The sequence below is a fragment of the Pipra filicauda genome, unplaced genomic scaffold, assembly GCF_003945595.2.
Source record: "Pipra filicauda isolate LSUMZ 115617 unplaced genomic scaffold, ASM394559v2 scaffold101_size5749837_pilon, whole genome shotgun sequence".
NCBI classification, from domain to species: Eukaryota; Metazoa; Chordata; class Aves; order Passeriformes; family Pipridae; genus Pipra; species Pipra filicauda.
The window spans coordinates 3,388,222-3,410,661 of NW_024103452.1; the positions used below are offsets into that span (position 1 = coordinate 3,388,222).

Genomic DNA, 22,440 nt, shown 5'->3' on the forward strand with positions numbered 1-22,440 from the left:
TTCCTACAGGCAGCAGAGGTCATCTGCTAAATATTATATCATAATTAAAATACAAAAAATGCTTTATTATCGTAGTCTATATCACTACATTTTGCTAATAGAATGAAAAAAACCGGTATCCAGACCCTTAAAATGACAGCAACAGAGGATACACAAAGCAATGATTCTATAGGCACAGAGCAAGGAGGAAGGGATTGTCAGTGGAACTGGGGTACCTGCACATATTCTATTTTTATAGAATATTTCTTGCACCTTGAATGTTACAATGGATTAGAATCATTGCTGCAGATTTTGGGTACATCATGATAACATCAGTGAATTCCACAAAAGTTATGAATTTCAAACATTGCTTTTTAAGTGAATCTGAGACTTGGCAATACTAGACAAAAACAGGGAACCTTCACAGTACTTACATTTGGCTTGAGTTATTTGTTCTTCTATTTTGGCTTTAATATAATAAAAGCTGTATGATGGTAACACCAATGCCAAGCTGCAATAGAAATTAGACAAGTAAAGCAATTATGTTATTTCCAGCAGTTTTCCACTTTCAGCTTCTCTGTGTTTTGAAAGCAATTAATAAGTTTGGAGATTGGATCATTATGAGATGAGATGAGATGGTCACACAGTGACATACCAGCCTCACACTTTGTAAGAGACATGAGTAGGTTTATGTCAGTCCTGAGCTTCCCTGTATTTACTTTCATTCTTATTTATATTTTTAAGCATAAATGTATTTTTTAACAGATAGGTAAGGAATTTCCAAATAATTGCAAATAAAAAAAAATAAATTATTTCTTGTATTTCCCTCTGACACATTTAACATCCCAGTGTAACATGTCACAGTGATCACTGACTGCAAAAACATCATTTAGTACTGCACAGATTTGCACACATAATATGAGAGAATCTCCTTCCACTAATAAAGCAACTATCAATATTAATTAGAAAATGCATCTGGCAATACTTGAATTCACATTATAGTCAAGATCCAAAATATGTTTTTAATCATGCAGTCACCACTAATAACTTTTGAGCATAATTGTGTAATATCATTTTAAGACTTGCAGAGATTTGCCACATATTTTCTTTTAGATTATATTTATTTTTGTTCAAAACATATAAGACTATTTGCAGCTAAATTCAATATATATATGTAGAAGAGTTCAGGTCTAAAAAGGTATGTAAAGAACAGAAAGTATGAGTAATCATTAAATAGGTATCATCATCTGCCAGGTCGCATCCTTAATTTTCGCACTTGGATTTCATCCGTGCAGAACTGCAACAGTTTCTAATGGATACCTGCAGAAATTAACATTAAAAAAGTTTTACAATTGAGCCATAAAGGAGCTGACCTTTAATGGTACATTTGCCATTTAAACAGAATGTGAGTGAGATTGCTGAATATTTAGTGATAGCCTTCTACCAATTCTCCTCTAGGGAAATCAGTGGCAGTTTACCTGTCATTAACAGTTACTGTTAGCAGAAATTGCTAATTAAAATCTATAATTTTATGTTTAATAGGTTTTCTGTAACGATACTCCATGGATTTATTGCTGTACCTCATGCCAGGGAGCTCAGGAGGAACCCAGAAGTCATATAAATCAAATGTATTTCTCTAAAGATTGCTAGATGGCAGTCTGATAAAAAACTTCATTTTCTTACAGCGTATAAAGATAGAGGCAGTTCAACAGAAAAATGGAATGGTGACTAAAAGATCCTAGGTTTACATTCTCTTGTTAAAACTGATTTGTTTGTTTTTATATACAAATTAATGTTTGCATTCTTAGTGACTGTAACCTGGGATCCAACTTGGCTGAGGACTACTGTAATTCACCACAACAAAAACAGACTTCTGGTAAAAATTTGACTCAATATTTGTAACATGAAGTTTTGAACTAGAGTAGTTTAACTTTTCTGGGACTTGGTAAACCCTAACTTGTTTTGGATAATGTAGAGTTTCTACATTCTTTCTAGTGTTACAGAACTGTGTGTTTAAATGATTTTGAAATAATATACAGTGCCAGTGTTGCATTCAAGGGGGGATGTTTTTACCCATTATTTCATTTGATCCTGCTGCCATTGACCAGGTAATTTTTACATACAAAGCAGAATCCATGCTAATTAGTTAAACTTGTCAAAAATAGATTCATATTTCAGAGATAACCAGTAGCACAGTTCCTGCTCCTAAGGTCCCATATGAAGGTTAGAAAGATCATGTTATAAGCAATGACTGTGACTGAAAAGTGTTTACATAAAACAGGTCACATTTTTTTATTTAGATCAAAACATTGCATCTTTCTTTTTAATACATATATTAAAGCAGGAACATGGAGATATGTAAAGAAAAGTTGAAATAAGAGGGGGAATCTAAAAGAAAGTATGCAAGAATCAAAGCATACTGTGATACAGCAAGTAGGAGGAGAAGTGATTCTTAATATCAATTATAAATAATGTTTTTTCCTACATAAATCTCAAAAATTGGACAAAAAATGAGGTTCTAGTCCTTAGAGCAACAAGGAAATCTGTAAAGGAACCCAGAAAATCCTACAGGCCTGGATACAAAGATCATCTTGTCCTAAGCAAAGGAAGTCAGTGAAATGAGTTACCTGTAATCAGTGCCATTCACAGCAGTCCATGTATATGTTCTGTTTCCTTTATCAATATACCTCTATAAAGAGACATTAGTAGAAAAATAAATTTTTAAACTCTGGATCTTCAACAAGTATGACCTTTCTTTAAGAAATACAGTGTTAAATTAAAGAAAAATCTGTTGGATTTGTATTCATTTTTTTGCTAAAAGCATGAGTTGAGCTGCAGCTCTTTTTCTTAAATATTTTCCAAACTTATTGCAAAAGAATCAACTATATAATTTTTATTGAACATTAGTGGAATGTAAATTTAAATAAAACCAGACAAACATGACCTATAATTTTCCCTTTAAAATTCATTACCCAGACATATGTAAAACTTTTTCTATGTGATTTCAATTCAGTAAAAAAAAATTATCTCTTTTATGGATCATTTTGCAGTTAAACTACGAGTAGAAAAAAAAAAGACCAAAAAACCCCCAAAACTCAGTTGAAAAAAGGCTTACCTACAAAATCTTTAACATCAAAAAACACCCAGTGCCTGTGCTTTCATGTACTGGCAGTACTGGCTAAATGCCTTTAAATTTGAACGTAATTATAGGCACAGCTAGGTAATCTTGATTGTACAGACACCCTATGCTAAACTTACATGTGTTTCTAATCTTGTTAAAAGGGCCTTGGATTTGGGAAAAAAATAAACACTGGAGTAAATGTTTATTTTTAAATAACTTAATACATTAGAATAAGCTTTACCATTTGTTTTCTTGTGGTATGAAAAATAGTGTCATATCACAGTCCCACAGTTCCCCACAGATTTAATCATGAATCCACCTGGCTGACATTGTTTTACTCAGTTTTTCACTTTGAAAACTATAATTTTATGCCAGCTGCAACATATTATATCATTATTTTACAATCAGAGTTTTGTAAGTATGCCAGCAATGAAGACTATACAGCTGTTGCACTGAAACATTACAAACATTGGTGAAAGGTACCACAGGTATATCTCTGCCCTCTTTCTTTCCCTGTGGTAAAAGGACAGTGAGAAAACGACCATGGTTGTGGAAAAGACTTATAAATCGAAATCTTCTCATTACCTGATGACTGTTTTTCAGTACAGAATGACAGTGTAAATAATTTAATAGCAATTTTGGAAAGAAAATCAAAAAAGGATAAAAGAAAAACAGAAAAAAACCAGTGTCTAATGCCCTGATATATTTCACATTTAAGGTAAAAAGATGGCTGAAGAGATTCCTATCCAAGCCTACTTATATTCAATGATGTGCCCATACTATTACTTCAGCTTAAGACTAAGTAGACATTTGAACCTAGTGCTGGCAGTCCCTCCAAATCGGGCACAGGGTCATGGGTCACACACCAGGTATCTCCACAAAAGAAAAGCAGTGCTCAAGGTGGGAGGGAAGGAAGAGAAGAACTGGGCTGTTTTTAAATCCTTTCGTGAGCGTGCTTGAAAGCTAATTGGTTGAGACCTTCCTTCAAAGGTAACCCATCACACGTCCTCATACATCAGCTCCCATTCACCTTTGCCTACTTCATTATTGAGTGGTCTGAGATTATCTCATCCCCAGCTATCTCTGCCAAAGAACCCACACATGTTATTGCAGCTTTTGTGACCCTTTGGTTTTCACTACTGCCCACCCCGGCTGCCAAATGTGGCAATGCTTTTGTTCCTATGGCATCTTCTCTGTTAGTTGGAAAGCCCCTGAGGCCTTGGGAGACTCCAGCGCACCCCACCCACACTTGCTACAAGCCCAGTCTCTATGCTGTAGTATGAAGTCATCTCCCAAGACACTGCTGGGGCCAGCTGCAATACAAAAGGAAAGCAATGCAAACTTAAACCAAAAAGCAAAACAAAAAGAACATAAATTTGAAGCCTGAAGACTACAACTGTCAGTTCAGAGCAACCGACCACATCAGCCCTTTTTATAAGAAAATATATGAAGCTATCAAGTGCTAAGTGATGCATGGCTCATGCATGGCCTGTGGTTTAAAGCAGTTTTATTCTGGTTCTAGCAGCCTGGAGCTGGGAGGGTGCAATGGCCTGAAGCAGTCATCATTGCCAGCCAGCTCTGGCTGCTCCCTTCTCTCAGAGAGGTCTGGGTAGAGCAAAAAATCTTGGGCCATGATGCAAGGGAAGGTGAGGGTAATTAATTTCATTGGCACTTGAAGCATCTGGGATCAAAAGGCTTGGGATATTCTATTCAAACACAGATTGTGGTCTGGGCCGTGTGTAACTGGCACATTCTCACGCACCCAGGGATGTTACATTCCTCCCTCCTGCCCTGGTGCTGTAACTGACTTCAGCATTTGCAATGCTTCCCTCTCTCCCTCTTTGGACAAAGAATTGCAGGACCTACTGTTTCAGGTCCTTTGTATCACAAAGCCTGAGAAATGTAAGAACAGTCTGAAATCTCTTCAACATGTTTGCCATTAAAGCAATTTCTTGTACAACCCTAACCATGTTATTGTATTTTTGCGACCTTCTAACCCTCCGTCTTCTGACCACCTACACAGAGCCCTTTTCACCCATAGGCTTGGAAAGGAACTCCTTAAACAGAACAACATAAATCTGAAAATGTCCCAGCATGGAGTCTCTCCTTTCTGGAGCAGTTTATCCTCAGGACAGATGCCAGCAGGAATTGGGACTCTCTGACAGTGGGTCAGGAGTGACCAGCTCTCCCTTCAAGGAACAGGCTGGTGGCATCTTAAACAGCATGGGCTCCTGACACAGATGAGGGAGCAGAACTGACATCCAACAGGGCTTATCCTCTCTGCCCTAGAAAGGACGTATTTGTTCACCACCCTCCACCAGTGGAACGACTCAGGAAAAGACACATTTTTTTTTCACATAGCGGGATTGACCCAGAGATTGTAAAGCAGCATTGTAAAGCTTTGTTTTGGCATTTTACTCTAAGAAAGCACACAACAGAGTCCTGATAGAAGGCAAGGGGACTGCTGATACAGGTCTCTGCTTTAGAGGAACATGGGAAGAGGTGAAAGGCACTATGAAGTTGGATACAGAGAATTAGTGTGGGTATGTTTAATGAGATCATGGGACTCCACAGGGTCAGGGACCATAACTTTAAGGCATGCTTTATATCTGGACAACTTAAGTGTGTTAGGCTTGAGTTGGCTTGGTTTTCCTCATAGAGATTAATGTAGTTCTGCTGTCTACATGATCTATAGTAGATCATCATCTATATGATCATCACTATAATCATCTTTCAACTAAGATCACCTTGAACAGTTTTGAAGAACTTGAGATTGGTGACCTGTCCTTATTTGCATTCCTATTAAATTACACAATCAGAAGCAGAGTGCTTTGTCAGATCCAGTGCAGATACTAAGAAGCTGAGGAATGATTATGAGACGTCCATCTTTGGGTCATCAGTAAACAAAAGACATAGACCTGTTGTGGCAGATCCAGATGAAGGGCACAAGTATGGTGAGAGGGTTGGAGCACCTCTCCTATGAAGACAGGCTGAGAGAGTTGGCGTTGTTCAGCCTGGAGAAGAGAAGACTCCAGGGAGACCTTATTGCAGCCTTTCAATACTTCTAAGTATGTCTCCAAAGGCCTGTTGCAGATCCAAGTGACCATGAACCAGACATTCTGAAATCACAGCATGGATGAATTATCGAGACGTCTGAGAAAATTCTCCTCCATTTTCAGTCTCATTTAGCAAAGACAACATGGGCTCTGCTACTAATTTTCACCCACGAAGACAAGTTTCTACCATGTGTAAAGCAAGAATAGACTAGGAATACAAACCGCTTTTTTCTGTCAAAGTGAGAACAAGTATATAAGAATCTTCCTTCCATGTAGGATTGATTCAGAGAAGTGGTAAAAGGGACTGCTCAGTATTGGGAGTAGTTTAAAAGTTAATACCAGTTAAGACATTGAATGGAATATAAGTAAGGAATGTGCTGTTTTTAACAGAATAAACCCCCTCTATTCTCCAAGGCCTGTTTCCTATCGACTTAACCTGATTAGTTTCTTTCTGCATCATATCTCTTGTGAGAAGGAGGAAATTTCTTCTGGAACATTCTGACACTTAAGTACGAACAGCAGAGCTGTTGCAATATCAAAGTTACAGGAGATCAACAGGAAAGGACAGCTAATAGCATACACGGAAAATTAACTGCACAGTTCCAAGAAATTCTGCCAAGTATTGTTAAAGTGTGCTTATATATATGGATGTGCAGTGTCTGCTAAATCATTAAATTAGCTATCTTCAAGATGGTTTATATTCAGAGTAAAAAATTTCAAAAAGCTGTTGTACAACTGTAACTGAGGGGTATACTCTGGCCAGAACTGCTCCTTCAGAACACCAGTAATCATTTCTTCTCATTAAGGTCCCAGAGAAGTAGAGCACAAATGTAAGGATCAATTTTGAATATTTGCTATTGCTAGGGAATGTTTCTATGTATTAAAGAAAACAGTAGCAATGTTTATCAGGAACAAGCATTTTGGACAAGAAAATAAAGAACTCAACAAGCTATTTGGAAAGTACATGATATAACTGTAAGATGAATTTGCTTATCCCAAATAGTCTTCATTTATGGCATAAAAATTTTATTTTTTTTTCTCACTACTTTCTTCCCATTCAACCACAACATAAACTACCAAACCCATCCTCACACATCTCCACAAGCAAATTAAGCACTTTGTTTTGGGATTCATACAGAGAAGTAGGCTGGGTCCATTTCCTGGTGAACAGAGTGTAAGACCTCATCAACAACTGCCTGATTAATGATGCACCAAAGAAACCAAGAAACAAAACAATTCTTTTTTTCATAAGAACATATTTTTTTTTTACTATACGCCAGTCAAAATAGCAAATCTAAAGGGAAAAATGGTACAAACTGTCATTGAAAAATGAACATCACAGCATTTCACCATTTCTCAGTATTTTTCTGGTTTGGTTTGTTCCTGTAAATGTAATTCCTTGTGTTCCTTTCTTACCTCATCTTGGGACTTGACCAGTGTTTCAAAAGTTTTTTCTCCACTTTCTCCATCTATCATTTTTTTCCGAATCTATTTGCATGGGAGAAAAGGGAAAAGGAAAAGAAAGAAGGTATAAGGGTTGCATTTTACATGAATAATCTTTTCAGTGTTCAAAATATTTCATAGAAACACAGAAAACAGTAATACATATGAAAGTCACACCTTTTGTCTAGCATTTCTTGTGCCTCCCAGTACATCTTTGTGATGTAGTAACATTGATTCACAAAAACATTTTTGTACCAATTAGAGAGAAACTTGTCTCTGAAGTAGCCATTTCAAAGAAACTTAAGACAGAATTTGACAGATATTGAGGAATGCTGGTTAATGTCATGAAAGAACAATTTCAAACTAAGTGAAAAAATTCTGATTTCTGAATGTATTACAAAATCAGTAACTGAAAAATATACAGAGGAATTAACTTCTTGTCAACACTTAACTTTTTTTCTCAGTTCTCTTTCTCACCACAGGAATAATCGTGCCTTAATAAGAGATAGGAAAACACTCCTAAAATATTTCAAGTAGTATTTTGATATTCTATTAAAAAGTGTTCCATTTTTAAAAAAATTTCTATCTCTCTCCCCTTCCTAAGAATTGTTACTTTATGAAGAAGAATAATTTAAATAGCAATCATGGCATCATTCAAAATGAGAGGAATATAATTCATTGCCCTTGCCTACAAATAATACTGGAACTTAATTTGTCTAATTAAAATTTCATCTCCATAAAGTCATCTTCTTGTCAAATTTAAAATTCAGATTTATAGTGAAATAGATTTTCATTCAAAATCTAGAACATTTATCGCCTCTCAGTTATTATATGGTGAAATACAAGCAGCAATAAGTACTAAGAAAATAGGTTATTTACCTCAACTTTAATATCATTTTCCAATTCAGCATCTAGAAAATCCAGTGTAACAGGCTCCTGGGATTTAGGATTCTGAAGCAGAAGATATTGAATGATCAAATAATAAAGACAGAGTACTGTAATGTTACAAATCATTCTAATCCTTTCATTCCAAGATAACCTACTTAACTGTGTTTACTTACCCATCTGTTTTAATCTCTTGTAGACTACTAGTGGCCCTTTCTCATTTATTTTATTTTTTTTGGATTAGGGAGGTTAATTGACTAAGTGCAAATCAAATTAACACTAATTGTCGGTGTTTGTCCACAGCCTTTTATGTATGGGTCTGATGCTGGGATGCTGCTTCCCCTTCTTCTGGTATGTTACAGATTGTACAGGGTGGGAGCAGACACATCAGAGGAAGCACAGACATGAAGTCTCACTAGGTGTCCTGCCCCCAAGAAGGGAGAGATAAATTTGGGAGTGTTTTCCAATAAGATAGGTACAGTCAACTGTACTCTTCTGCAATTTTGCCAAGAGCAGATTACAGACTTGCTGATATGACTGGGAGTGGACTATGGTTCAAGACTCAAAAAGGCAGCAATTAAAGCAAATTATTTGCGTTCTATAAAAAACAAACCCCACTTTATTGTCAGCATTACAGGACTTCCCTGAAAACCTTGCAGTTTTGAAAGCATTTCTCTTGACATCAGTACTGTTATCTCAGTTTAGGAGATGGAAACCTGTAGCTCAGAAATACTGAAACACAAGCTTCCAGACTTAAGGAATGTAGATGATGTCAACCTTCAACTATAAAGTGCAGAGGATTTTGGTGGTCTGCATTTGCAGTAACCCTGGCCCCAAAGGAATGTGGGAAGACCACTGTAGCTCTGCTGAACAAGATCAGACCACCCTCCAGCCTCGGCTCCTTTCTCAGTCGCAATCTGCACTTACTCAGCCACTTTCTGTATGAATTGTAAGGAAGCCGACCTTTTTTTTAGCAATTTTGCCAAAGCCTCATTGACTTTATATTGCGTGTGGTGTAAAAATCATCAATCTTCATCACCCAGCTAAATAAGTGAGTGCATAATAAATCCAATTATTTAGCACACCAAGCTAAAAGTGAGTGCATTTCTTTAGAAAAAGGAGTATGTCGATATATTATTTAACCATTTAAATACGACAGTTCAGAGTAGAAAATGAAATTTTTTGGACTGATAATTATTTGCTTTGTGTAATAGCCCAGTTCATATATGAAAGGATCTCAAGACCTAGTTTTCTCAGTAATTGAGCACTGTTTCTCATACAATTAGCAACACAAAATTTCTCATTAGCTGACACTATTATTTCAAGGCTAGTGTAATTTCTGACAATTACATTTTTAAGAGATTTCAGTGATTTACCTATATTAACATTTACAGGGTAGACTAAAGTCTCTTCCTTCAAAATTATGATTATATTCCTTCTATCCTAACATTCTCTGGCAAAGTGACCTGACAAATGTACATGTGACTATTCTATCAAAGAATGCAAGCATGTTTCATTACAATTTATGTATGTATTTCCAGTTCATACTGGAAGAAAACAATACTCTGAAGAACTGGTAAAAAATGCCTTCATATAATAGTCTGGAGCACTAAGAATTTAACAGTAGCACTTATTTTCAAGACTATAATACAGAATAGTGTTAGAAGACATAAGAGTATTCCTTCATTTTCTTGAGGAAAAAATGTACATATTTATGGTATATTCCTGTTCTTAGCAAGTAAGACTTACTGTCTGCTAAGAGAAAAGCCAATAAATTTATTATCAGAAAGAGAATATGCACTGGAAGGATTGCAGACAAAGATTCTGGGTATTTCTTTTAAATATTTACTGAAAACTTGAGGAAAATCTTTACATTTCTTTTTATATATGGTAGATAAAATTAGCAACTCTAATATAATAGCATTAACATATGCTCTCTACTATTTCAAAGCAATTAAATCGTTGTTATGCCATTGCTTTCCACCCACCAACAAATCCACACTCTCAAAATAAACAGCAAAAGGCTAATATGTAAAAATAAATAAAAATTTACATATCTTACATGCAATGGATAATGAATAGCATGGTCAAACCCAAACAGCATGCATGAAGGCATTGGCATGGCAGGGGAGGCATTTATGAAGTTCACATTCCATTCCAACACACAAAGGAACAGAGAAGAAAAGAAATGGTAAAAAAAAAAGAAAAATAAAAAAAAAGCCATCACATCAAATCAAGATCAATAGTCATTTCAAATGATAACCTGGGCTAACCATAGTCAAGGAGTCCCAAAGACAAAACAGTCAATTTTAACAGTCTGTCAAAATTCAAGTATGCATGAACTGTTTGTTCTTATTCTTTTTAAGACTTATGTTACGCCACCACACATTTCTTATATAATTAAGGACTTTTAATAGGCAAGAAACAAAGCATCTATAAATACATTCTGTGATATGCCTGAGGCAAAAAAACCCCACTCGAAATTAGAATATTTTTAAACTCATACTTTAAATTGAAGACTGTTTCCTCCTTACATCTTTTCCCCCCAAGAATGTGTTTTTACCAGTATTTGGGCTCCATAATTTTTATTTCCAAGGTTGCCATTTAGTGGAGTTTATTCCAAGCCTCGAAGAAACAAACATTCAGTTTGCTCTTCTCCTTATCCAGTCATGCATGTAACATGACTGGAATAAGCACACCACCACATTCACCAGCACAACTTAACAAAACAGAAGTAAATCACTAGCAATGAAGCATGCAAACAAAAGGAGTGCAATCCACTTTCAGCATGACAAATAAAGGTAAGGATCTATAATTTCAATGACAACTCAAGAAGGAAACAAAGAAAGAAAGAACTGGTGCAGCAACATAAAACAAGTGGTAATTAAAACAGCATTGTCATTTGTTTTGGGAGGTCAGTATTCTCACAAATTCTATGGAAGGGGAAGGCCTTCTTCGCTGTGTTGCAGGAACCTAGTTCCTACTCTTATCTGTGGTACTAATGAAGACAGGCTATTAGGCTTTTAAAAGAAATGATGATAAAAAGTCAGCAAAATCCTGGGCCACAGATTGAGACAAAGGAGCATCTGGAGTGGATAGGAGCCCAGAGCTTTTCCAGTGCTGCAACTCACTGGGCAGCCAGCACAGCCAGGCAAACCCAGCACCTGCCAAACCACACCACAGCACGCTGAGGGGCCAGGCATCCTCAGAAAACTGAGATTTTTTTATGTTCTAGTGCTGCTTTCTCCAGTGCACAAACAAAAAATCCAGCACAGAGGTGGCCTTCTACATGTGGTATAAAGGTAACCACCTGAAATTTGGTGAAATCACTTAGTTGAGTTAAATCAGTACTTTACACATTTTAGTGGTGTTGCTATGCAGGCCAGAAGTCTTGCATTATAGGTTCCCATATGTGTAAGGAATTAACATAACATACTGTATTTAAGTTTACTATTTTGCTAGTTACATAGATAATTTATTTCTTTAATGATTTTTATGTTTTCACAAAGTGATTTCTGCTCAGGGGCTGCGACACATAAACAGGACTAGTTTCCCTGTTCAGGTTAACAGCAACTAATTATCTGGAGATGGGTCTCCTAAAATGAGAAACCCAATGTAAATAGCAGATAGAACATATACCCTACCCTGACTTCCCCGGGAAAAAATCTGAACAGCTCATTAAAATACAGTCATTTTATACAGCATATACGGTACTATAAAACTTGCCAATAAAGTCATCAGAATGATCTTCTGATCTTCTCTTGACTTTGGGTTTATGCAAGCAAAGCCAGCACAAGCAGTCTCTTTTTATTTCCAGTCTTCAAATTAATTTCAAAATCCAAAGAAGAATTTTTACAGCATGACTCTAATTAGCACCTATTAGTAAAGCACCATAATTTAATGGAATGCCCTTCACTACAGCATTTTTTCTATTGTTTAAACAAGGAAGGATGCAAGCTTCATGCTTTGGAAGCTGTTTGTCACAATAAACAATTCTCTAGTTAGATTTTTCCTAGTAAGCAGGGCAGAAGCTTTCTAATTGTATATCCAGGTCTACGCATTCTAATGCACTAATCACCTCCATCCAAAGTTACCTGTACATTGGGTCTCCTTTTTCTCATTTTAACTTTGGGTATGCCCACACCAATTTGCTGAAGTAACAAAAAAGCAGTAATTTATATTTTTGCACTATTAGTAAACAGCCTACTTATAGAAGAGAAGGTTTTCCTCAACATCTGTGCTCCCCAGTGTACATTTACTGGAGTCAGAGACTAGCCCTCATTCTGATCAGGAGTTCTGAGCTTTCTGTCAGAATTACATACAGGTTTTGTCTAGGGAAACAAAAACCAGACATGTTAATGTGAATTAATTTAACAGAGAGATGTCCCTCCCACATACTCTGACAGCACAAAATATAGAATGCAGAGTTCACTTCTTGTTTTGTTATATTTGCTCTTCAAACTCAACTCCTCTTTAATTTCTTAAATAATCACAAACTAGAAAACAAAATACTGGACCTCACTGAAGGCATATGGAGTTTTAAAACTATCATTAAATGGATTTTGATCAGAACCATAGTAAAAATGAACAAAAGGATGCTAATCTTTAGAACAGACTGGAAAGTTGAATTATTTACTATTTTCAAAATCTAATTAGGATTAAGCTTGTTAACACATGCTTAATGGACTCACTTCAGTGACTGTTTATTTGGTGGCATAACCACCTGTTCTCTCCCAGGACAATGGGAAAAATACATGCACAAACATAGAGATACACAAAAAAAATTTGCAGTGAAACATAAAATTAAACACTTGTAATATAACTACACAAACATAAAAAATGGTATTTTAAGCCGTTTAAAACTATATTAAACTGAAAAATAATTTAAAAAAAGGATTTCTCATGTTATGCTTAGACATAGTTTTCATGTGCAAATAAGAACATGATGCCAAAGTTTTTGATGATTTTATTAAGCTTTTGAACTTGTTTTTGTTAACTTTCATCAGTTGTGTAAACAGCTTCACAAGTTCTAAATTTCTAGGGCCTTCTTTCTTTGAGCTGATACTGCAAAAAAACTTATCAAAATATTGTGTTGAACCAGTTGTGATCAGAAGAAATAGATTTTCAGAAGGAAAGTAGAAGACATTCAGAAGAAGGAAGAGTTGGAAGTCTAAGAAACCCTCACCTCTTCAAAGATAAAGACGTAGTTATGTTTTAGTTTAGATCTATTGAAAAATTGCTGGCAGAAAGGGTTAAGATGTTGTTGGTTAATACGTTAACGACTACCAGGAGGTTCAACTAAAATTAATATGACATGTTAAAGAAACTCCATGAATTCTAAATAATCTGTCTTTGCAGTGTACCTTAGTTTTAAAACGTAGTTCTTGTGTCAGTCTGAATAGCATGCACCACCCCAAACAAACTGGGAGTGAAAAAGTCTAGTCTGTGTAACTGTTAATAACAACAATAACAATAATAATATGCTTAATTATGCATATGCTTAATATTACATTTAGACATTATTCTACAACACAAAAATTACCACTTATAAAATATACTGTTTTAAGCATAATCTAAATCAAATATTTGAGCAGTATGGGAAAGCATCTCTAAACTTCCATATCCTTTTAGGAAGAAAACTATACAAAGCAATCATGACAATTAGCATCCTAACAATCCATCTCAGACTGTCAAAATTAGTTCAGATGAGCTGAGTTTTTAACTATCAAAGATTTTTATTCTCCAATGTTATGATGCTATACTGCAGGATAACAGCATATACGAGATAAATATAATCCATATTCATCAGTTTCTCGCAAGAATATGCCTAAAATGAGAATACTGCATTGCTTCTTCTTATATTACTCCTGTTAATGAAAAGATAGATTAATTTGCATATAAGGAAAATGTAAATAGGCCACTCGTCATCATCTGAATTACTATAATCTCTAATTGAGAAAATGGGCCTAATTGAGAAAATGGGTCACTTTCATTTCTTAACGCATGAAAATCCAATGCAGATATACAGAAACTGAAGTCCTTCTCAATTCTGAAATCTATATAAAAACCTTATTTTCCATTTTTTCCTTTTATTTTTTAAAAGAGACTTTAAAAATAACTCAAAAGGGATATTTCATTAATAGTTACAATCAAGTTATTCTTTCTTCAGAAGCACTTTTTTCTTTCTTCTTGCATTATACACTTGGCAAAAGATTTCAAACATATTAATTAATTCACCAGGAAATTAATTCAAATATTCACAAAGCAGACTTCCCCCAGTTTAAGAATTAAATTAATTACTAAAATATGTAGATGAATTCTTAATTTCTTTTTGTGTCTTTGACAATTGTAGCTATGACAGGATTATAGAAGGAAAGTTGCAAAGGTCAAGGACTTGCTACTAATCTTGGAACATGGCTGGGAAGAAAAAAGTGATGATATACATCTACTTTATAAAAAAAAATATATTATTTCCTTGCCTAAAGGCAGAAAATACTGACTTCCATCAAGAAGTTTCTCTCAAATGTACTGTGTGCTGAAAGATAACATAGGAGTAGGGTACCACTAAAGCTTAAAAGCCTTATTTATCTGTGTATTGCAGCTTGCATTCATCTTGGTCATTCATATAAGGTGAACGGCCTTGGGGAAAGACATATGAGGAGCTACTGAGAGTACTTTGTTCAGCCTGAGGAAAAGGAGACTGAAGGGAGATCTCATTGGGGTCTTCAACATCCTCACACGGGGAAGTGGAGGGACAGGTGTTGATCTCTTCTCTGTGGTGATCAGTGATAGGACCTGAGGGAATGGCCTGAAGTTGTGTCAGGAGAGGTTTAAGGTGGATATTAGAAAGACATTCTTCGCTCAGACAGTGGTTGGGCACTGGAACAGGCTCCCCAGGGCAATGGTCACAGCACCAAGCCTGACAGAGCTCAAGAAGCATTTGGATGATACTCTTGGGCACATGGTGTGACTCTTGTGGATGGTCCTTTGCAAGGCTAAGGGTTGGGCTCTATGATCCTTGTGGGTCCCTTCCAACTCAGCGTATTCTGTGATTCTCTGATAAACAGCTCAAATCATCTTAGTGAGATAAATTTCCATGCTGACAACTGAACTACATGGATATATTCTTTAGTCCCTAATACTTACAGGGATTCATTATTGTTTTTAACTTTTTATCTGTAAAGAATCTGTACATTTCTGTCCATCCAGACTGATTTTTCTATTTATTTATTACTTAAATAAATTTTAACTTTGCCTTTTATATAACACTCCATTTGTGCTCTTTGAATTCAAGGGACAAAATTTACTGAAATTGTGTTTCCAATGGAATTAAAATATGAGAATTTTCAAAAAGCCCTCTAAACAGAAGATTGTTTCATATGGAGAGACTTTTCATTAAAACAAAGATTAAACTTATGATTTCAGAAAAAAACCACATCCATTCGTATTGAAATTTCTCATCAAAATCAGAGTGGCAAGTTATTTAAGAAGATAATGTAATGTAGGAGTCTCCACAAGGTCAGGATTCAGTTAATGGATAAAGAGCCAGACTGAAATATTTGGGTTTGCTTTTCCTGAAATTTGAGGAAAATTGTGTCCTAATCATATTTAGATAAAAATTTCATCTTTAAAGAAGAAAGACCTTTCTCAAGTTAAACTACTAAAAATCTAACATTCTGGGAAGGGGTGCTCAGCTATGTCCATCACAACTCTGCAGCTCAGGTTTCTGCTCTGGTAAACAGAAAATAAGCAAACTACATACAAAAAAACTTCACATGTATAAATGTGCATGCAAAATGTATTTTTTTTTTATTTTATTGATAACTAAATTTAATACAAACCAAAGCTGGCCTTTGTGCTGGTTAAAGTGGATTTGAAGAAAACCATACATGTACCATAGATTTTCCCGACACCCACAAAACTGAGAATTCTTTGCTATTACTCTCTTGGACTTTCAGCAGCTTCTAGTTTCTGATTTTTTCTGACAATGCCCGTTTATTATAGAGAAAAAAATTAGAAGGTGTTTCATACCTTTGGCTGGAGATTTGGATGCAGGAGCACATACCCATTAGGATCAATGGCAAAATAGTAACCATTTGGACAAAGCTGAAAGGCAGAAATTAAGGTTACCATTATAAGGTTTTAAGTAATAAAGAATAAGTAATTAATGGTTTTCAAGAAACTTTCACACTGTGGAAAATACACTGCCTCAGGCATCATGAAGTATCAGATATTAACACAGAAAGAATAATTTCTTAATATTTACTTTTTAGGATCATAAACTTGAAGAACAGTTTAGTCTGATGGGACCTTTGGAGGTCAGCTGGTACAAAACTTCACTGAAAGCAAAGATAACTTCAAAGTAACGTCCAGCTTTGAAGTTGGACTAGGTTTCAAAGAGTCTTTGAATACCTCCAGTGGCAATTCCACAACCCCTCTGGGCAACTTGCTCCCTTTTTTTCCTTAATTCCAGTTGGAATTTCCATTGCCACACCTATCTTGATTGCCTCCTGTTGAGGCAATGTCCAGGTCCATTTTCTCCATAACCTTCATTAGGTAACCCATTAGGTTCCTTCCTCATCCTGAATCCATCTCTCTCAGCTCCTTCTTGTGTACCATGTACTCCAGACCCCTGGTAAACTTAGTGGCTCTGTGCTGAGCCTCAGTGTAGTTCTTATACTTAGAAGACCAAATCTGGACACAGTACTCCTGGTGCAGGTGTTCACTACACAGTTGTTTCCCTTACTGCCAAGGCAAACTGCTAACTTATGTTCTACGTGTCATCCACGACTCCCAGGTCCTTTCCTGCCCTTTGAGGCAGTCTGTCCTAGCCTGTACTGTGGCACGGGATTATTCCATTCCAGATGTAGGACTTTGTATCTGCCTTCAGTCAAATTCGTGACGTTCCTTTGCTTTCTCAGCTGTTGTTTTCCACAGTACTAGTTATTTGGTCAGAAATTTCAGCACTAGATGTCTACATATATAAATCAATCATACTGAGTAGGGTACAGACAGACATGTATATTAAAGAACTTTTCTATAAAGAACTCTCCTATAAAACCACCAAATATTATTATCAGCTGAAATGATTGTGTACTCTACACTAACAACCAAACACTCAACTAAAGGGCAATGCTTTAAGCTACAGGAAAATAATTACTTGGAATATATCCTCCAATGTAAAAGTTGAGTTTTACAGATGCATCCTGAGGAAAGATCACACAGAAACACATATGGCTGGAAAGAAAACCACCAGAAAATGTACAACAATGGAAAAGAATATATGAAAAGAAGCCTGCTGGTATTTTGACTCAAATCCAGTCATTACTGTATGACTTTTGAAAAAGCATGCACAGAAATCAAAAATAAATCATACATAAAGAGAAACCACCAATGCAAGCAGCTTACCGTAAATCGGGGTGTCAGTTTTTTTATGTCCTCCAAAGAGACATCGACCCCCATTACTCCAAGAATCAGTTGATTCTGGTAACATTCCAAAATGTTAGTATATGTTTGACATATTTACAATACAGAATAACTGCAGCAGTCAGTAAACTTTTATTTTTGCCTTCATCTCTTGATTGGTAGATACAGTTTGAGAAGTTGCCTATTTACTTATGTGTCTATTCTAAATATTTTAAATAATGTCAAAGTAATTCAAAATAAAATTTAATAAATTCATAATTTACTATAGAATATGAAAATTGTTTATGAAGAGGAATATGGATAATTTCCTGGATGAATAAACAATATATGTAAGAACAAAACAGGTGAAAGCAAAAGTGATGCAATAATATTGCCAGTTATGTAGATACTAAACTACTAATAGAAACATAGAGCTACTTCTGCATATTTAGGTTGGGCAATTGGTAAGTGAGATCTCAAAACAATTAACTCTTTCGGCTATGGTATAAAGATGAATGAAAAAAAATCACAACAAAAAAAGTGATTATAAGAATCAACAGCATTTGAAATTAGGGACTCAGGCACTACATTTACTTCACTTGTAGTTTATTTTTCTACTACAGAAGAGGAGAGCAGTCATTTATATATTATCACCTGAATCCCTTCTCCATATTAAGTAAATTTGTAAAATTTATTGGAGGAGGAATCCTGCAGTCTGTAAATAAATTCAGGCAGAGATACAAGTTGAGGAGTTTCAAATTCTCTTCTTGTTCCTCTGTACTAGGCCACATCTGTTTTATTTCTCAGAAAGACATCCTTTGATAATCAGTAGTCTCACTTTGAACCAGATTCAGTCAATTCCAGGCATTGTCTTGTGGATAAGATTATGAAACTTTTTTTTTTGGTTGGTTTGTTGCTTTGTTTTCAAAGGGAAACTAAGAGAACTATTCTGACGGTGAATAAAAGAAATGCTAGTGATCAAATTCTCATTTATTCACTTTGAGTCTACATAATACCTGAGAAACTGAATCAAAGAATAGCTTGTCTAAATTTCTGTATATTTTGACCTGAGTGAACATGAGTATCACACCAAATGTACAATATTTTACCATACACTGTAAAGCATATTCTAGGTCTGTTTTTAAAAAAACAGCATTTTGATTTTGTGAAGAGGACATGAATTGATTCCATCTCAGACAGTAATAGGAATGGGCAATTGTATTTATTTAACACTTAAAATTTAATCTAAGTGTACAGTGCTCTTTTCTATTAGCATTACAACCAACTAATTTAAATTCTCTATATCATTGCCTTTTACCCTGAAATGTCATAGCTTCAAGGATTTGTTATAAATTTATCTGAACATTCCTTTCTTTGGCAAGGTCTAAATAATATCATCATCTATGTCCCATCTGTTGAGCACCTAATGCATTCCCACTGTCACCAAGTCACAATGATGGATCAAAAAATGTCATATCCTGAAACTCAGAATGACGAAAAGGGGTGCACTGTATTTGCTTGTCCCCAAAAGGTTATCAGGTAGCTAGATATGACCCTTTTGTTTCTGATGTACAAGACAATTAAACGCAAAATGCTCTACGGAAATACACATTTTTCAAGGCCTTTAACGTTAAATGCAATTAATTTAATTTAAATAACTGCTGCCTTTTATTTTCTTTTTTTTTTTTCTTTCCCTTTAAGGAACAGCTTACAATTTTCCCATTTTGTTCTCTTGTTAGATTGAAGACGGGTAGAGTTCCTGTAATGACAAGGCCCAGTTCCTAGGAAATAGGAGAAAAAAGACTTTTTAGTTAAACAGCAAATACTGAACTATAATATATTAGAACAATCCAAGGATTAGCACAAGGTGGAGAAAAGCGGACTTTGTAGGAGAATAAGAGAAATGGGGATGAATCAATGGAAAAGAGAGAGGACATTATTTAGAAGTAAATTGAAGATACATAATGAAACAGGAGGGGTATGTATGGAAGATAACACCATCTACCCCCCTCTGCAAAAAAAAAGAAAAAAAAGTAGAGTTAAAGAGGAGAATATTTGTGAATAAATTATGCCTAACTGATAAACCTAAAAGTATCTGAAAATTCTGGGATTATCTTGCAGAAAATGATGCAAAAGCAACACAGTAATAGAATCCAAAGGAACAGGGTTATAAAAAAGGTGTGAATTGCTACAAATACATCAAATTGTTAAAGACAGCCTTGAAAGCAAGCCTCAAATGAAAGCATCACTTTAGAATTTGATAACCTGGGTTTAAGGACAATTCTAATGTGGCCTCATGTAATGCACTTTGCATTACTTTAGTCTGAGCCCCAAAACAGTTGCTGGACAGTAAGACCAATAGGATAGGAATAAATCCAGTGAGGACAAGCAAGAGAATTTTAGGTCCCACATGAGGAAATTGTTTTAGGGAATTTAAGATAATGAACCAATGTGATAAGTTAGTCCCACTCCCTCAAAAAGCCAAGAATCAGGAAAAGGTTTCAGAGTGGGTTAGATACACCTGTGCTGTTAAGCTCTCATCTGTGATGAGCAAGTCCACAAATTTCAGCCTTTACTTCAATAGTTTACCTTGTGTTGTCCTACTTTATTTATATATAACTATATATGTGTGTGTGTATGTATGCATAATTATATATACATAAACCCACATATATAACACATGAATGGAGAAAAGATTGAAGGAAAGACTGAATGAGCTCACTGAATATATACAGTAACACAACAAATGCCTGCAGGTACCACTTGTTTTACTTGACTAAACTGATCTCTCTCTATCTCTAGTTAAAAATTTATCTTTGGATTTACAACAGGATGTGTACAGAACATACGAACTTTTGTCATCACATCCTGTATGTTTCCAGTCAGTACCTCAACAATAATCAAAAAAACATGGATAATGAACTTCTGGCCATTGAAATTCCAAATTAAAAGTGTGTCATGCCTAGTTATATTGATAATACGTTGATAAAAATTTTACAGTAATACTGACGCAAAGGAAGAAAAAGATTTTTTACACATGACAGTAGATGACCACATGAACGTGGATAAATACATGATTCCAAATACCATTTTGCAGTATTTTTTTGCACTGTTAGAGTAATTCAGAAGAATGTTATCTAGAGCAACAGATTACACTGCTGCTAATAATACTTTGACTTTTGGAGTTTCCCAAACGTGTTTGTTTTACAAGACCAAAGTGATAAATTCAGCAGTAAGAAAGCATTGCATATATCTTTTTGTTTATTTCCCACCTGTATACTCTCCATTAAAGAAACCATTACCTTGAGCAAGCAAGCAATTACAACCATGATATCTTAAAGATCCAAGTTCAGAATCTGTACAAATACCAAGTAATACTGACAGGTTTCGTTCTACCTGGAATACTCTTTTGAAAAAAAAAAAAAAAGCGGAAAAACTAAGAATTCCTCACCAGTAATGTAACAAATTACTTTTACTGCAGCAGGTAGAACACTGGAAAACTATCTCCTTTTTTCTTTTCTTAAGCTGAGGACAACAGGGACCTACACTTAAAAATCTGCGTAGAATAATTTGCTTTTCTCTGTTAAATTTCAGGACACTTAGAAGGATACTAGGTGCAAGTACTGACTAGCATGCTAGAAACAGCTCTGTTCATAGAGGTTACTATATTGAACTGTATGGATGTCAGAAACACAAGAATATTACGTTTGGAACTGTAAGAAATTGGATGCTCTGGAAAAGAGACACGTGGTTACTGATTTGCTAAAATTCTTACTTTACTAGAGATAAATAGAGATCATACCAGAGCATCCAGATAGACATTTGTCCATTGGACTTGTTTGGCTTTCTCTCCAGCTAAAACCATTGGTCTTCCCAAAACATCCAGATATTCCTGCCAAAAAGTGTAATAAACTTATCAGAAGGCAGTTATTAGATCAAAGAGTCCAAACAATATAAAAATAAACAATAATGAAATAAAAACAATATCAGGGAAAAAAATTCAAAATTCACCACTAATATAAGAGTAACATTTAATTGTTGCTTTAAAACTGTACTACACAAAGTTTCAGTCTTCAGTTTGCAGTATTTACCAACAAGGTAACTTCTGTATTTCAGCCTCAGTCACATGGACCTAACCCACCACAACTCTCTTTCCATGAAGTGAGAATCACAACTATTTTTATTCCAAAATTAATTGCTAATGACATAATGAAATTACAAGCAGATTGCAGAACCTTCAACCCAGAAGAGAGAGTGGGCGATGGAGGGTGAGTGGTGTAACTGTTGGGTATGTTAAGCTCCTACAGCAACAACTTGCATAACTTCTTTTGAAATAAAAAAAAAAAAAAATCACAGTTATAAAACCTCATAGTTCCTGCCTTCCTTCAGTTTGTAAGTGCAGCTAACTTGGGTGATCTTATGAGATGTCAGATTTCTGGACTGCTTTGGCAGTGGATGCCATCAAACTTGTTTCACTTTTCAACCTTTTCTACTTGACTGAACATATTAGGGATACTTCTTGCCAGACACTATTTGGAAGAGTTTAACAGA

General features: G+C 35.3%; 1 protein-coding gene across 2 annotated transcripts in view; it reads right to left on the reverse strand.

Moving 5' to 3' along the window:
• CACNA2D1 (calcium voltage-gated channel auxiliary subunit alpha2delta 1) overlaps positions 1-22,440 on the reverse strand; it is a 379,138-nt gene that overhangs the window by 32,677 nt on the left and 324,021 nt on the right. For both annotated transcript variants that reach the window (XM_027711461.2, XM_039388463.1), the window contains exons 15-22: positions 21,692-21,781; positions 19,602-19,670; positions 17,893-17,967; positions 16,516-16,590; positions 8,479-8,550; positions 7,573-7,644; positions 2,607-2,668; positions 414-490 (exon numbers count right to left, since the gene is read on the reverse strand). In XM_027711461.2, coding sequence (XP_027567262.1) covers positions 414-490; positions 2,607-2,668; positions 7,573-7,644; positions 8,479-8,550; positions 16,516-16,590; positions 17,893-17,967; positions 19,602-19,670; positions 21,692-21,781 — 592 coding nt within the window. The remainder of the gene's footprint in view (positions 1-413; positions 491-2,606; positions 2,669-7,572; positions 7,645-8,478; positions 8,551-16,515; positions 16,591-17,892; positions 17,968-19,601; positions 19,671-21,691; positions 21,782-22,440) is intronic.